The sequence below is a fragment of the Populus trichocarpa genome, chromosome 1, assembly GCF_000002775.5.
Source record: "Populus trichocarpa isolate Nisqually-1 chromosome 1, P.trichocarpa_v4.1, whole genome shotgun sequence".
Taxonomy (NCBI): domain Eukaryota; kingdom Viridiplantae; phylum Streptophyta; class Magnoliopsida; order Malpighiales; family Salicaceae; genus Populus; species Populus trichocarpa.
Window position 1 is genome coordinate 9,825,816 of NC_037285.2, and position 16,385 is coordinate 9,842,200.

The 16,385-nt window shown below is 30.6% G+C and overlaps 1 protein-coding gene across 6 annotated transcripts; it reads right to left on the reverse strand.

The window, feature by feature from the left end:
- Positions 1 to 1,077: 1,077 nt before the first annotated feature.
- Positions 1,078 to 6,383, reverse strand: LOC18093987 (probable trehalose-phosphate phosphatase F). Of its 6 annotated transcripts, none has more exons than XM_024604498.2 (16): positions 6,222 to 6,383; positions 5,957 to 6,071; positions 4,303 to 4,351; positions 4,123 to 4,201; positions 3,863 to 3,970; positions 3,308 to 3,777; positions 3,011 to 3,151; positions 2,839 to 2,910; positions 2,615 to 2,743; positions 2,420 to 2,476; positions 2,232 to 2,333; positions 2,041 to 2,118; positions 1,869 to 1,938; positions 1,708 to 1,778; positions 1,519 to 1,611; positions 1,078 to 1,414 (listed from the first exon to the last, which is right to left on the reverse strand). In XM_024604498.2, exons 6-16 carry the CDS (start codon positions 3,581 to 3,583, stop codon positions 1,361 to 1,363), a joined length of 1,143 nt encoding a protein of 380 aa, XP_024460266.1. In that variant the 5' UTR covers positions 3,584 to 3,777; positions 3,863 to 3,970; positions 4,123 to 4,201; positions 4,303 to 4,351; positions 5,957 to 6,071; positions 6,222 to 6,383; the 3' UTR covers positions 1,078 to 1,360. The 6 variants fall into 6 exon arrangements, with proteins under 6 accessions (XP_024460266.1, XP_024460261.1, XP_052306239.1 ...); XM_024604493.2 differs by having other exon boundaries at positions 4,289 to 4,351; XM_052450279.1 differs by having other exon boundaries at positions 4,289 to 4,351; positions 6,193 to 6,367.
- Between the last annotated feature and the right edge of the window lie 10,002 nt (positions 6,384 to 16,385).

The window sequence follows — 16,385 nt, forward strand, 5'->3', positions numbered from 1 at the left end:
TGCCCGACCACTTTTTATTTTTATTAATATTTTATATTTATAAAAAATCAAATTGCCAATAAATACGAAGAGCGTGTTTAGCAGTGTGGTTGCGGGTGCTTTTCAAATAACTTTTCGTGCTAAAATGCATGCCAATGATTTTTTTTATTTTTTAAAAATTATTTTTGACATCAGCACATAAAAACGATCCAAAATGTACAAATCATATTAAATTTTAACAAAAATAAAAAAAAATTCAAATTTTTTAGGAACGCGGGTTGAACCGCGTTCCCAAACGCTTCCGAAAAAGAGAAGCGCCTTGGAAGGAACCAATAAATACAAAATAATAATATTTTAGTTTATTGGTTAATTAAGTACTGTTTATAAAGAAAGTAAATAATGGTTTTGTCCCTAATCAATGTTGCAAATGAGTAATGTGTCCTTGTAAAAAATCAAATTACCTCTTAGTGGCTTTTTTGCATGGACAAAGTGGAGAAAGTACTGTTCATATCTACGGTACTTTCTCCGCAGGACTTAGATTCTGTTAATAATAATAATTAGCCATGACAGCGAGTCAATTGCAACAACACTATTAACAGGAAAATTGTAGGCTCACAGATGCAGCCACCCCAAAAGTATCAAAGTAGCCAGCAGCCAAATACCCTGTTATCAGCTGACAGCAAAAAGAGGTCATCATTCCCTAACAGCAAGCATCCCCAGGAACATTCATTGCTGCAGGAAACAATATCCAGTTTTCTTGATTAGTAGAGCACGATTAGGAATCGATTGTCAATGGCAGTGAGCTCCTGCGCCTGCTCCAGCTGTTGACTCGAGGTAAGAACTCATTTTACCTTCAGACAACAGCAGTTTTCTGATACAAAGCAACCATTTTACCATAAAGTCAAGACCATAAATAGAAAACCAGTGGGAATAGGAGAGCGGCGATCGAAACAGATGGGGAGTTTGCATAGCATGCATGGAGGCAAGTCCAAAACCACCGAAAATTGCAGTATAATAAACTGCTCACAGTGACCGCAGCTAAGATTCCAGTAGCAAGACTGAAGACTGTAATTCATAGCATCTTTCAGAAACAGCTGCTTTGAGCTCAACCTTAACATCTCTGATATTTTAAATAAAGAATCAACTGGATAAATAGACCTTTAAGCTTAAACTTAAAAGCAAAAATGGCTTTACAAGTTGAAACGAGGTAAAGGGGGTAAATTGACAGTAATTTAAAACCACAGCTCTAAATTACTGGTCCAAAATGCAAAATAATGAACACTAGCACCAACAGCCTCTTTATTTTGCAAAATATCTATAAAATATTCAAAATCAAATTTCTAAATTATCTCTGCATGTCATCAGATGTTCCTCGTATTATTCAGGATGCATCCACCTTCTTCCATGTCACCAGGGAATTGAGAAATTTCATCACCTGAAGTATTGTCAAGTTTCCACCATAAGATTGGGCAAGAAAAGCAAAAGGAGATTGAGATAAAGATGGAAAGTTCATGGAAGACAAATGATAAAAATTTGAACCTCCGATGGATCTCTGAGAGAGTAAACTGCATTGGTTTCTTTGGGTCTAGATGACACCAAAATTCCACAGCCTCGATTCCCCTCCCGGAGCACCTGGTTTTAGACCAAATTATCACATAGAATTAAACACAAATCTTTCCCCCTACATGAAAATTAAAATCTTGTCAAGATTAAATGATCTTTCAATACCTTGAATGCATCTTCATCTGTCAGATCATCACCAATATAAATTGGGAGTACATCATCTCTATTACTTAGACCTGCGCCTCAGTATATGAGGTACAAATGGTTAATAACCTAAGGAAAAACAAATCTATATCACGTAGGATGTTTAGAATCAGCAATCTCACCTAGAGATTCAAGCAAAAATTCAACTGCTTTTCCTTTATTCCAGTCAATCATTGGACGGACCTCTAAAACCTGAATACACAGCAAAGCGAGTGCAAAATCATATTTTCAAGAAAGCAGCATATAGATAAGATCATATCACCAAAATCAGTATCTAGCAAACAATCAGAATACCTTCCGTCCATGAGTTTTTCGCAAACGAGGATACTTATCTAAAATATCCTGAACACATTGTGCAATAGATTGCCAGTTCTGAAGTCAAGTAGCAGCAGGACACATCTTAGAACTTGGCCAAACGAAAAGTCATATAATGGTAGACATCTCAATGATAAGGATATTTCATCCATAGAACAACAGTGTCTTACCTTCTCATCTACATTACGGAAATGTACAGAGACGCAAAATTTATGATTCTCAACTTTTGCACCTTTGATCCCCTTAGTATCCTCGACAAGGGTTCTAAAAACCTGGGTGAAATTCAAGGTAGTCAGTTTACCCTCTGAAACAATGACGAGAATTTTATGTTTTATACATGAAACGCAACACTGTGCACCTCATCGATCAGAGGTATAAATTCTCTAGCAGGCTGAAACAGATTCACCTCCTTGCCCTATGAAATTCAAACAGCAAGTAGAACAATTTATTTAGTTTGTAAAAAGAAGGTTCAACAGAATATAAAACCCCTGGAGTCTAATTTTGCTGGAAACATGAGGAGAAATACATACACAAAGAGCCAGAAATCTGATACCTGTTGGTCAGTAGTTGATTCATTACAGTTTGGATGGTCATTGGACACCGCTTTTCGTACAGGGCCCAAGATGTCCATCCCATGACTACCAGCATAATACAATTCTGTTAGTCCTACAAGCTGATAAACCTGGAAAAATAGAATAGCTTAGCACAATGGCAACAAGTTATAATTATACTAGAAAATAAATAGAACATGTGCATAATGGGGAATTCTCCTCCAACCTTGTCACGACTTCTTCCACTAATAATCGCCGTTGGGAAATATTTTGCGAAGTTTCTTACTGCAAAACGCATCTGAAAACAGTTCTCAATTTAAAGATGCAAACACCAAATGGTAAAAGATAAAAAAAGAAAGAACATGTTGAACATCCAGCAAATTATGAGCAATTCTTACATCATCAGACATAAGGGCATTATCTGGGTCATCTACTATTGGAGAGAGAGTACCATCGTAGTCTAGAAACATTGCTATCTTTTTGTTTTTGGCAAAATTTGCAATTTCCTCAAATGAGTTGAGTGCTGATGGATGCTTGAGCTACACAATCAGAAAACAAAGAAAAGAAATGACATACAAGCAGAACATAAACCACCCATCATACATACTTTGAAGAGCACAAACTGTGGCCTAGAAAAATTCTGATTTTTTAAGCATATTGCCAAACGAATTGGCCAACAATGAAGCAAGCATTACCATCCAGGTGCCGTAAGCTGTGTCAGCACCATCCTTAATGAGCTTCTTGCGAGGGGGTGATGAGGATTTCATGGCATCCAGACATGCGTTCGAGCAGACTTCATCAAGTTTCCCAGGCTTTTTTCTAGGAATGTTAACGTTTCTATACTTGCTAGAGGAGAGTGATCCTCCCGATGGTGCGTAAGACAACAAATTAGAATGGATGCCGAGCCTTGACTTGTTTATTGGAGCAGGATCAGTGAGAACAGGAGAAGAATGGTTTGACTCGATATCCATGGTAGCCAAATTACTTGGTAGTACTTGTGAAGAATGAATTATGATACCAACAAACACTTGACCAAACAATAATTTGTGCACGTTATACAAAATGCCTTTTACCCAACCCTTTTATCAATGAAAAACCACCTCTTCAATGTTTTCTTGTCGCTGCTACTAGGAAAGCTGTTCATCAAGCAAGCACTTCCTGAGAACTGGCCATCACAGCAAATAATTAAATTTCAATGAAAATTTACATCAAAATATGAATGTATGCCTAAACAGAATCTAAATTCATACCTTGTCATCTCCAAAGCTACACAACATTTGATGGGTGGCAGAACATTATTTGCACTAGGATTTTTCAAGAAATGAAAGAATGGTTCCAGCAAAATGCACCAGAAATATCTGTTCAAAAGATCAATGAAAGAGGCATGTTTAGTCTTGGGAACTTTGCTTGCTACACAAACGCGTCTGGAATCTTTACACAGATTGAAACGACCCGCATTCAAATAAAATGGACTCGATTTGTCTTCAAGAAATGCAAAACTTGACCGTACCAAAGTTCAGATATTGACCACCATTAATGGTAGAAGCTAAGAGAATAGCTTGTCCACATCGATATCAAAGTCAGCTATCCTGATACCGACATTGATATTAGAATTTTCGAGTCTTAAATGCACACAACATTTTATTAAAAAAAGATGTCAAGATCAGAGGCCTAACACATCATATAATACCCTGACAGGTTCTTAAAGTGGAATTCCAATGGACATTATCTATTTTTCCCTGCAAAAAGGACAGGTATGTAAAGAAAATAAAATGAAAGAGACAGCAACCTATTACTTTAACATTTTATCATATATATCAGCTTAAATATATGAATTTTCTTGCTGGAGCAAATAATGCAAACGAAAAGCAACTACCAACAAAACAAAACAAATATGAAACCAATTCCTATTAAGTAAAATCCCCATCACCTAAAAATCAAAACTTGAGTAAAACGTGATATATAGGCCAAAACACATCCAGTTTGCTTAGGTGGGGAAAATCAAGATTCATTATTTCAACAACCAAAAACATTAACCTTATTTTTACGTTCTTCACGACCTCGAAGTGACAATTAACATTGTTAACCAAAAAAACATTACAGTAACGATGATACTCGACTGCACAGTACTCGCTACAGACACGATAATAATTATAAAATCCCAGAACCAAGTATATGATTGATAATTAGCTAATATAATTTGAATTATCTCTAAAAATTCTCCACCTCTTCCACTACGACATGATTTGTTCACCTAGATTCACTCGAGTATCAAGAAGATAAAGATGACAAATAATTCTGGGATTTTCCAATTTGATGATGATACAATGATATCTGTGTGGCCAATGAGCATGTAGCTCGAGATCTCTCAATAAAAAAAAAATGGTCCTGTATATGTGTATATGACACAAAAGGCGAGACTACGTGGGCCTTTCCACATGTAGATCTAATATACATCATTTTCAATGTACATAGTTCTTTCATAAATCAAAATCAATTAATGTACAGATTGCAAAACGAAAATTTCATTTTTCTGCAACGATCAGCTACCAGAAGACCATACAATCCGACCCCACCGCGAAATACGTAGTAAAAACTTTCAGCTAATGTTTCCTTTTAATTTATTAACTTTCTCTCGTATTAGCCCCCTCCAAATCGATGTGTTTAATTTTGTTGTTTTTGGGGTTTCTTTTATGTGTGAAACACCGGTGGGAGACTTTTTCAATCCCGAATATGTAATTAACAAAATCTGTCATTATCGCACAACTATTACCAGGCGAAAACAACTTCACAGCATCGAAAAGAAATCTAAACTGTGTAAACAGCATACAGAGCTTTCTTTTCCCATTACAGGGTCATTGTATCACATCAAGAAAAGCGATTAATTAGCACACGTTTTGAAACCTCAACGAACTAATTTTCCTTAATCATAACAACCGACAAAAAAAGAAATTTATGGTAAAATGAAGAAACGAGCAGCTCGGCTTTCAAGATCACCTGCTATAGAGATCAATAAACTAATACAAAACACACATCCAAGAGATCCAAGAGTAAGGAAACATTATTTCACCAAAAACCAACCATAGGCATTCAAAAGTCATACACTTATCTCCCAAGATTTAAGGTTTAAGAAAAATAAAAAAGATTAAAAAGATCGCATCCTTAATAGATCATCGGGATTGCTTGTCTAACCAGAAAGAGATGACAGCCAAGCCAGATCTCACAAAAAGGATTCATACTTGTCAATATTGTTGACACAAAGTTACAACAACATTGCACATGAAAACATGAAAATATCTTCAGATTCTAAAATAAATATATATAAAAAACAACAGAAGTCGTACCTAATCCACGTGTTAACAAAAGTGCCTGCCTGTTTTTTTTTCTGTTCTTTTATTTTTTTCTTATCAAACAACGACTGATCTCTATAATGCAGTTCTCAGATCAAAAACCGAAAACCTGAAGATCCCACAAAGAGAGGGGGGGAAAAGAGCTGAGAGAATTAAATAGGCAAAAGTAAAATCATGTATGGGAATGAAACCGAGAGAGAGAGAGAGAGAGATGACTAATATATACATACATAAAATGGAAAGGGAAGAAAACAATCACCTCTCTGATAATTAAGAAAGTTGCAGAGGAGAGAGAGGAAGTAGAGGAAAGAAGGGAAGGGAAGAGAACGAGGGCGAAAAGAATGGGTATTTATAGAGTTTGATATGCCATAGAAGACGTGCTTAACAAGGTAAACCCTAAACAACCAGGTTGTTGAATCAGGAAACACCGCTCTAGTTTCCCCTTTTTAAACGTAAACCCTTAATGAAAAATCTGTCTAAATTGAATATTAATTAATTAATTAGTATAATAATAAAATAACTTCCCATTAATAAAACAACCTATGTCGTAATCCCTCACAAATTCACTGGTCCCTTCATAAATGTTGGGCCATTTAATTAATTCTTTTTTATATGAAATATGAACTCGTACTGTATGGACCAAATTTGTTATATATTAATCTTGAGTAATATAGATCAATGGGTAAGGTTTTAAATTTGTTTTTTAGAAGTCATCATTTTGAATTCCACAAACCTCAAGGTTACTAAAACCTTACATGATCGTTAATTTTAAAACCCGTAAAATTAATCAAAATATGTTTAAGCAGACTCGGATACTCATATTAATAAATAATAATAATAATAATAATAATAATAATAATTTGCTATATATAGTATTTATTACAGCATCAGGTAATGAATTATATATAAGTTACATGTACGCACAATTTGGTATGAATAATAGGTTGATCTAATATATAAAATTGCTAAACATTAAAAAAAATCTTTGAAAATATTGGATGGAATAATGAATTTTAATGATTTGTGTTTTTTTAATTTTTTTCTTGTTATATTTTTATATATAAAGTAAACTCGTCATGGTTTGAGTAATGGAATTCACAATAAAATGAAAAGAAAAAAGAAAACTGCTAATTTTACCTAAATAATTTCATCTATGAAAAACAGGATCTGCGCGTAAATTAACTGTCGAGATCTTTAGGATTCTAAAGGTAATTCCGTAATAATAGCATTATTAAAAAAAAAAAAAAAAGTACGAGAGGGTTAATTGATTGATTAACCGGAGTAATTTAAAATAGGAAGCAGCGGTAGTAGTGGAAGAGGAGGGTTGATGTTTCTGGGCCTGTTTTGCATTATTGGCATTATTGTTGAATCGTAGTTTCAGGTCACAGGAGTATTAAAATGGTGGCATCTGAGAAAACATGAGGAAAGAAGAGGCCACATGTCAGTTTTTTGGGGGTCCATGTTGCAAAACACGGCCAGATTGAGCGCTCCCGTCTATTTCATGCACCGTCGGCATTTTTAGAGCCCTGTTTTCTTCTTTTTTTTCACTCACAGAAAAACACTTGCTAGCTAAATTCCACTTTCTCCATCTTTACGATCTCCTGGCTTCAATCCGATTTCAGGTGGAGGTTTAATGTCGATCTTGGTCATTACGCTGTTTGAAAGGAGTTCATCAACTCTATTACCTCCACGGTGTCTTTGTGTGTCCACCTTACTTAGACTACATGAATTTATTAATTAATTATCATATCAGAATTGATACGATTTAATCTTTTTTTAAGTAAGAACATTATAAAACATGAAATTATAAGTCATGTGAATTTTAATGTAAAATATAAAATTATATATGATATTTAATTTAAATGAATAAAATACTCAACAAATTAATAAGATCTTGAGTGATGGATACTTCCATATTAATTATATATATCTAAATATAAAAATAAAAATGTGTGGTAGAAAGCCTTTTCATCCTACTCATTTTGTTTGCTTTTGGTGACATAAACAAAATAAATATAAACATGTGTTAATTGAGTTGATATATATATATATATAAACTTTGATGTTGGTTATTGGGTGGTCCGTCCATAATGGATGGGTCTGATCCAAGTTATTAGAGGAGTTACTAAAAAAAGTAACCGTTTTTTCTAATCATATATGAAGGGACATAACTTATATGTAAAAAAGATAAGTTTCATTTATTGAATAATCATTCTTTTTTTTTTCTCTCATCTTGGACACTCTGTATATATTACTTTGACAAGATTTATAAAGACGTTCGTATTGTGGAATATCACTTTGATTCTAATAATTAAAGTGGTACTGAAATAATTAATTCAGAAATAAGAAAGTGAATTCTCACAAATAAGTTTTCTTTCCAATCTATACTTGAGATAGTTTTGAAGTCAATTTTCATCCTTTTAAAATATAAACTATCCTCATTTCTTTTCCACAATAACAAAATACTATCCAAAACTCATGCTAGAAAAATATGATTATATAAAAACTTCATAAAGAAGGTGAATCAAAACCAATCACAGTTTAAATATTCAAATATTTAGAATGCAATTACAAGTTTCATCTATTTTTTTAATATAAAAGAAAATAAATACTAGAACTACTTATACTTTCACTTAAATGTGTGTATCAAAAAACTAAAATTTACGTACTGATGAAATGTATCATCAAATAAAGTTTTAAAATTTATGGGATTTGGGTTTTATAAATTTGAATAGGGTAAAACAATCTTGGATTAATAAAAAGACGTATTTGGGCCTATTTAATGTTATTTTGTAGTAGCGTTTGGTAACAAAGTTAATATAATGTGCTTATGAATATTTAAAGTAGATAAATAATATTTAATGATGTATGTTTCTTGTGTACAACACACACACACACACACATATATATATATATATATAGAGAGAGAGAGAGAGAGATCATTTATATAAAATCAATGATTAAAAAAAAGAATTTTAAAACATAATTATAAAACACCGTCATCTTTGATATGTGCAATAAAAAAATTATTAAAAACTTGTCATTTTAATTAAAATGAAAGTAGACCCTACAATAAGCACTTAAAAATGGAGGGTACCCTGCTTTGTTTCAAAAGCAAAATAGTTTTAGAGTTAATAATTTGTTAAACATTATTCTTTAATAAAAATATTTTAACATGTAATATTAAAAAAATCAATATCCGATAAAAAATATTTTTTAAGCTAACCCATAAACAATTTATCTAAAAAGTTTTATTTATGATGAAAACAATCTACTTTTAAAGACAAAAAAATTGTTCTATTATTTTGTATGATGAATAATTAAAGTAAATAAATGACATGAATTAAATATAATAATACTAAAATTAATTCTATATCAACTTAGATTTTAAATTCCAGTGTAATTACGGGCTAGAGAATGTGTATTATGCATAACTTGAAGGAGCTCTTTCGGCATCTTCTCCTCTATCTTTCCTAGCTTATTTTGTACATGGTTTTGCTTAGTTTTTAGCTCTCTATTTTTCTTTATGTTCTAGAGTTTATGTTTTGGTGCTTTGTAGATAGATAGAGTCTAATTATTATTTTGGTTCTTAGACTTCTAAAGAAATGTATCTTTTAAAGTTGTTGGAATTATAAATTAAGAACTATTTGTATGATCATTTGCACCAAATGACTAGCATTTTAGTCCTAAGAACAAATGGTTTAGTATTTGACAATAACATTTTCCTTTCTTCATTCTAGTATCTCGAACAAGTAAGCATATTGTATACACACTCATTTTAGTTTAATACTTTATGTTTTAGGTATAATACTATTTTTTGTATGTTTTAGTATGTATGCTAGGATCTTGTTCTGTTAAATCATGATTTTGAATATTTTATTATATGTTTAGTATGCTTTAATTCAATTGTAAGATTAAGTATTTTATTTTGATTTTATAAACATATGTCGCACTCGACATCACAGCGATCTTTTAAAATTGCATGGGAAAAGAATAAATATCTGGTATCTTGTTCTTATAGGGGAAAATATTTAGTTTAATGAGTCGCTACCTAGTATTATGATAACTAAGAATCCTAATTGGTCAACAGATATTCTATTGTACATGACTGGTTACGCGAAAGAGAAGATATTATCACTCCTAATTAAAATATCCTATCTAAGGTAGGCTGCATTACTGATTTTGTCTTAAATTGTTAAGGGTTTGTTTTATTATGCTTTTGATGATCTTTCTATAATATTACTGACTCTAGTGTCAATGAATATTCAACTACAAGTATTTTCAACTTTAGTGATGGTAAATATTACAAAAAGGGTATGGTATTCCTGACTTTGACGTCAGTGAATATTAGGGTTCAAGATAATTTTCAATTTTTACTGTTAATATTTCTGACTTTGATGTTAGCGAACAACAAGGGTATTCCTAATTCTAACATCAGTAAATACAAATATTTCTGACTCTGACGCCAGTGAATAAATAAGTAAAATTTTGAATTTAAAAGCAAAGCATATCTTTTTACTATTTTTTTTAAAGAAAGAAAAAAAAAAGACAAATATGTATCATATACTAGATTCACATTTCACATTATAAGTCTATAACTCAATACTCAATAAAGTCATCAAAACAAAATATGAGGAACTCATAAATAAATCAAAAAGGATCCTTGAATTTTTTCAGAATTTTCTGATATCTAAAAATACTTGTTTGGCTAGATATCAAGATAAAAAAGAGTTAATTTACTCTATAAATAGTATCTAAATAATATCACTGGAAGCATAATCAAAGAAATATTTTAATGATTTTCATGATTATATTTCTATTCGGTTTGAGTTGCGGGTTTGGCAACATAGCTTGGGTTGACCTAAAGTCAATTGAAGATATCGTTGCCTCAATTGATTTTTTTTTACTTTATATATATTAAATTTTGAGTTTTAAATCAAAATTTTATTTGGAAATAGAAAATATATTAACAATGCTTGTATATTTTTTTCTTATATTTTTAAAAAATATATATTTTGATGTGTACGATGGCTTAATCAATACGATCATTCTTGTTAAGAATGTTGACTGACATAATGGTCAGGTTTGATTTTTTTTTGTTTGTTTATAGAATTATATTTTTCTAACAAAAATGTGGAATATATATATATATATATATATATATATATATATATATATATATATATATGAAACACGATGAAAAGAAAGGTAGGAATATACCAATAACCATAGCCATTTCATGAAAAGGATAAGGTAGGGATAAGTTTAATTTCAAAATAAGTGAAAGATAAGTAAGTTTTATCGAATAATATCATCATCTGTATCTATGTTTTTAAACAAAATTATACAAAAAAGATATTAGAAATAAAATTTAAAAAACCTTAGGAATAGAGGAAAACCCGGCATAAATGCAAAAACCAGGTGGCAGAAAATGGGGAATCTTACCGCGTCACGTGCAAAAATCCGAAGAGGCGATAAAAGCCGGTTTCCTTTCACAGCTAGAGAAGCACGAATCTCGTGGATACTCACGCGCCCCATCATTTATTCATTTCAGCTGGTAAAGTAACATTTTAGGGGGTGATTGAGCGGTGCTAAAACTTATTTTTTAAAATAATTTTTATTTAAAAATATATTAAAATAATATATTTTTTTTATTTTTAGAATTTATTTTTGATATTAGCACATTAAAATGACTCAAAAATATCAAAAAATAATTTAAAACAAAAACAATTTATAAATTGGTAAAACGATGGTGCAACCACTGTATCAAACGAGGCCTTAGTTACTAGACTCGCAGAATCTCTATAAAGTGTTACTTGATTATTTAAAGGCACTGTTTATATTTGCCTTTGAAATTATGTTTTGTTGCATCTTAAAAGTACGTTTTGAAAAAATATTAAATTGATTTTTTAGTATTTTTTATGATTTTACGTGCATATATTAAAAACTAAAAAAAATATGAGAAAAATTATTTTAATACATTCTCAAGTAAAAAGACACATTTGAAAAGTATCATGCACCACAATATCAAACATATACTCCTTGCATTTTGTCACCATATCATATAGTGGAGTGTTTTTAACAACTAGCAAAATTATCAAAATAAAATTAACAAGATAGCATACTTGAAAAAATAATTATAAAAATAGCATAAATAGATAGGTTGTGCTATTAGGAGTAGCACAATCTTCACAATTTTCTCATACGATTGTTGATGTACCAAAAAAATATTTGGGTTGTTCGGGCCTCGACCCAAACAACCCTAGTCACCCTAGGTCTGGCTTGGGTTATACACCTCGTGTTAAATAGTTTAATTCCCAACTAAAAAATAATAAAATAAGAGGAAATTTTTTATGACTAGGGGTGAAGATTCCCAATTAATTGGTATAGAATCCTCAAAAAAAATAAAAAAAAATGTATGCAAAAAATATCGATGGTCAGGGATTTGACAGAAATAACCCATGAGACATTTAAGTTGGTGATATTGTCATAAATAAATGAAAATTTGGTCTTCCTTCCTCTTTGGTAAGGGAAAATAAAACTTGATTTTTGTTCTTCCTCACTTTCATCTCATTCATTTCTCTCAAATAGCTACTTACATTTTTAATGTTTTGCTGTTAACATGAAAAAAAACAACTCATTTCTATTTAATAACAACTATGGTCCAGGGAGAATCTTTATATGGGCCAACCCTAAATTCTCATATTATCATTTATGTTTTTCTAGACTATGAGGGTTACATTTCAACTTCTATTAGAATGCAAGTAATGTAATGTTATTTTACAATTATATTCATTTATATTGTCTAATTGTAACTTTAAAATGAGATTAAATTGATGTATTTGTAATGCTAAGTGGTGTGCTAGTAGAGTATTTGATAATAATTCAACACATGTGTTGTCATTTCATCGTAGTGAGTTAAATAGGCAGCAACCTATCATGTATTTTTTTAAAACCATTTGTTTAGGACAACAACTTAACTTCAATAAATTATTGTTGTTTAATATTTATGAAACTCATCTTCTACAGGTCATGTGGACTTTGTGTGAGAATGATAAATTGGCAGTTGCTTTAGTTGTTCGCACTAGCGGATGGACATATGGACATCAATGGTCTCGTTGATATTTTTTTAAGACGGTTGAGATACATTACCCAGATCAAGTAATGCAACAATTCATCTACAAATAACACATTCCAATTGATATTGATATGAGTGATGCATTACACGTCATAAATTATCATGGTAAAAATGATGGTTACATTTGGTTAAATTGTCATGGAACTTGTGTATCACAGTGGTATGCATAGAGAAATAAAATATTTATAGAGAGATATTTTTTATGATTACAGAGGAGTATATGATTTAGTATATAGGCATCACACATCGAGTCATTACACCAGATTCAGAGTAAGTTCCTCCCCTATAGACATGCAATACGAGTAACATGCCTAACATATTCAAAAAACAGTAAGTAATTAAATATTTTTAGAATTAATATATGTTAAATGATGTGTTTTATTTATAGATATTTTAATTTAATATCAATGTTTTATTAATATTAGCTTGACTTGTTGCTACATAAGGGTTGATAAGTTGTATTTATGCTTCATAATATTGAAGAAGAACACGAAGGACACATATATTCATTTTGGTGGTTCAATGTTTGCCGCAACATGCTTGACAACTTTAAAGAGATGTTAGCTCTTGATGATGTCATGTAGAGGATGAAGATTGAGGCCACTCAGGCAGAAGCATGATCATGATGCAATTATGCTATTAAAGAGTCTGAATCATCTAATAGACGACATATTAATATATTTTTGGATTTCAATTAGTAAAATGTTGTATCATTTAAGTATTTCATATTTCTTTTATATGTATGTATGTATGTATGTATGCATCCATGTTTATTTATTTTCCTTCCTCTCATGAAAACATTCTCATATAAATCTAAAGTTCATAAATATAGTGGTGAAAATAATTAAAATTTATGTTTTAAATGGTAAGCACGAGACTACTTGTGATTATAAAATATAAAAATTTATTGTATTTGATTATTGTAGTTATTTGCATATGTTTTTAAAGGGGACAATTTTAGGTAGACTTTCTAAATAGAGGATTTTTTGCTAACATATTATTAAAATTGGAAAATTTCATACTCTAAAATCATTAACTAAATTAAAATATAAGATTAATAAACTAAATAATCATTAAAATTATAGTTGTTATGTAATTCAATAATAAATCTCATAAGAATCATTCTTGTTATATTTAGATGCAGAAAAAATTTGTTACGGAATTTTTATGGAATGATCTACGATGACTACTATAATCTAATTAATAACATAATTCTAAACCGTGATATTTAATTATTGTTATGATTAATAAGCATAAACATCATATTCAATGGATATTATATTTCACAATTAAAATATCAATTAAATTTTATATTTTATAACTGTGATATTTTAGTTACTTCAGGTAAAAAAAATTCTTAGTGCTGTTTTAATTGACCTAATCATCTTACATTGTATGCTAACAGCACAAAATGGCCATTATGAAAGTGCACGCATCACTAAGAAAAAGAAAGAGTGTGAAATGACCATGTAGACCAAATAAAAGAGGCGGTTGACAAGCGACCTTTGATTGATTATAAATGAGAGAATGCAGCCACGCAAGATACACGAGGCGAGACCTTGTCTTCAGCCTAAAAGACAACACGAAATATGGGCCCCGCATCCACAAAACATACACACGGCTGGCGGAGGCTTTTGGTCCTTTAGTCGTTGACGTTACGTGATCACGTGTCAACGTACTTTAGATGGGGACTCACAGAGGTTCCCCATTCCATGGCTCAATAATAATAATAATAATAATCACATGAAGGGACCCACAATTTTCAAGCAAACATTATGAGAGAGAAAAATGTCTGATGACGTGGAAATGACGTCATGAACTGGGACGTGACTTGTCGCTGACTCGGACCTTTTTCCCTTCTAACTAAATTTGGAGGGGGCAGAGCAAAAGGAGGGGGCTTGACTGACGGTGGCTTTGAGGGAGTGAGAATGGTCATTTTCAGATAAAAGAAAGGAAAGAAAGCGAAGAAGAAGAAGGACGAGTGACGTGGATTCACCAGCCAATTAATAACTCACCCGTCATCGAGATAAGCATTCACCTGGCACTGTTGGATAAACAAAATTTAACTTTTTTAAAATTGTGTTTTAGTTGGAAAATTAATGTTTAATATTATTTAATAATACTATGTAAATTAAAAAAATATCGTATGATGACATAATATTTGTGAAATTTAATCGCAATTTTAATTTTATTTCTGATGATATTTTACCTGATTTTGTTGCACGCTCAAAAAACCATGAAAACTATAGTCCTTATCAGATGAATTTCATACGTGGTGAAATTGTAGATAAGTTAATAGAATAATAAAAAATATTTGATATAAAATATTATTTATTTAATGATGTAATAATGGTAGTTAAATCTACAATATTTAAATTAAAAACCATCAATATTAATATATATCTTTTTTAATTATTTTATAACCTCAATTTGAAAAGCATGTTTAACCAAACACATTAAATTACTTTTTATTCAACTTCAATTTCAACCATAGTTTTAACCAAACATATATAAATATCAAACCAACCTCAACCAAAAATACTTAAATTATAAAACAATTATTTTCAAACCACAACCACGTAACCACGGACTTTATTTTTTAGATTATTATGGGGTTTTCTATTTTTGATTAAAGTATAAAATGAGGTAACGGTTGCGGTTTAAAATATTATTTTTGCTTAGAAATATATTAAAATAATATTTTTTTTATTTTAAAAAAATTATCAACACACCAAAATAATTTAAAAAATAAATAAAAAATACAATTTAAAAAAAATATAATTTCAATAGCTTACAATAACCAGAGAACGACATACTCCTAGTATGTCTGTTTGAGAGTGTGGTTGCAGTTGCTTTTTACTCGAAAATGCATTAGAATAATATTTTTTATTTTTTAAAAATTATATTTGATATCAGCACATCAAAATAATTAGAAAATATCAAAAAAATATTAATTTGAAGTAAAGAAAAAAATAAAAATAAATTAAATTTTTTAAAAAATATTTTTAAAACACAAAAACAAATAGGAATACTTTGAATCCGGGTTGCAATTTGCCTACTGCTAGTAGTCAAGGCCTACTTAGTTTTGAAGAATTGTGTGCAATTAAAATAATTTCTCTCTTTTCTTATTATTTGAACTTTCACCTACACATATAACTTTACCAATCGAATTCTACCATTCTTTGCATTTTGTCCCTGATCTAATAATATTATAAGCTCCCCATTGCAACTTCAAGATTTGAAAAGAAATGGTGTCATCTAATGAATTTTTTGGGAAAAACCACA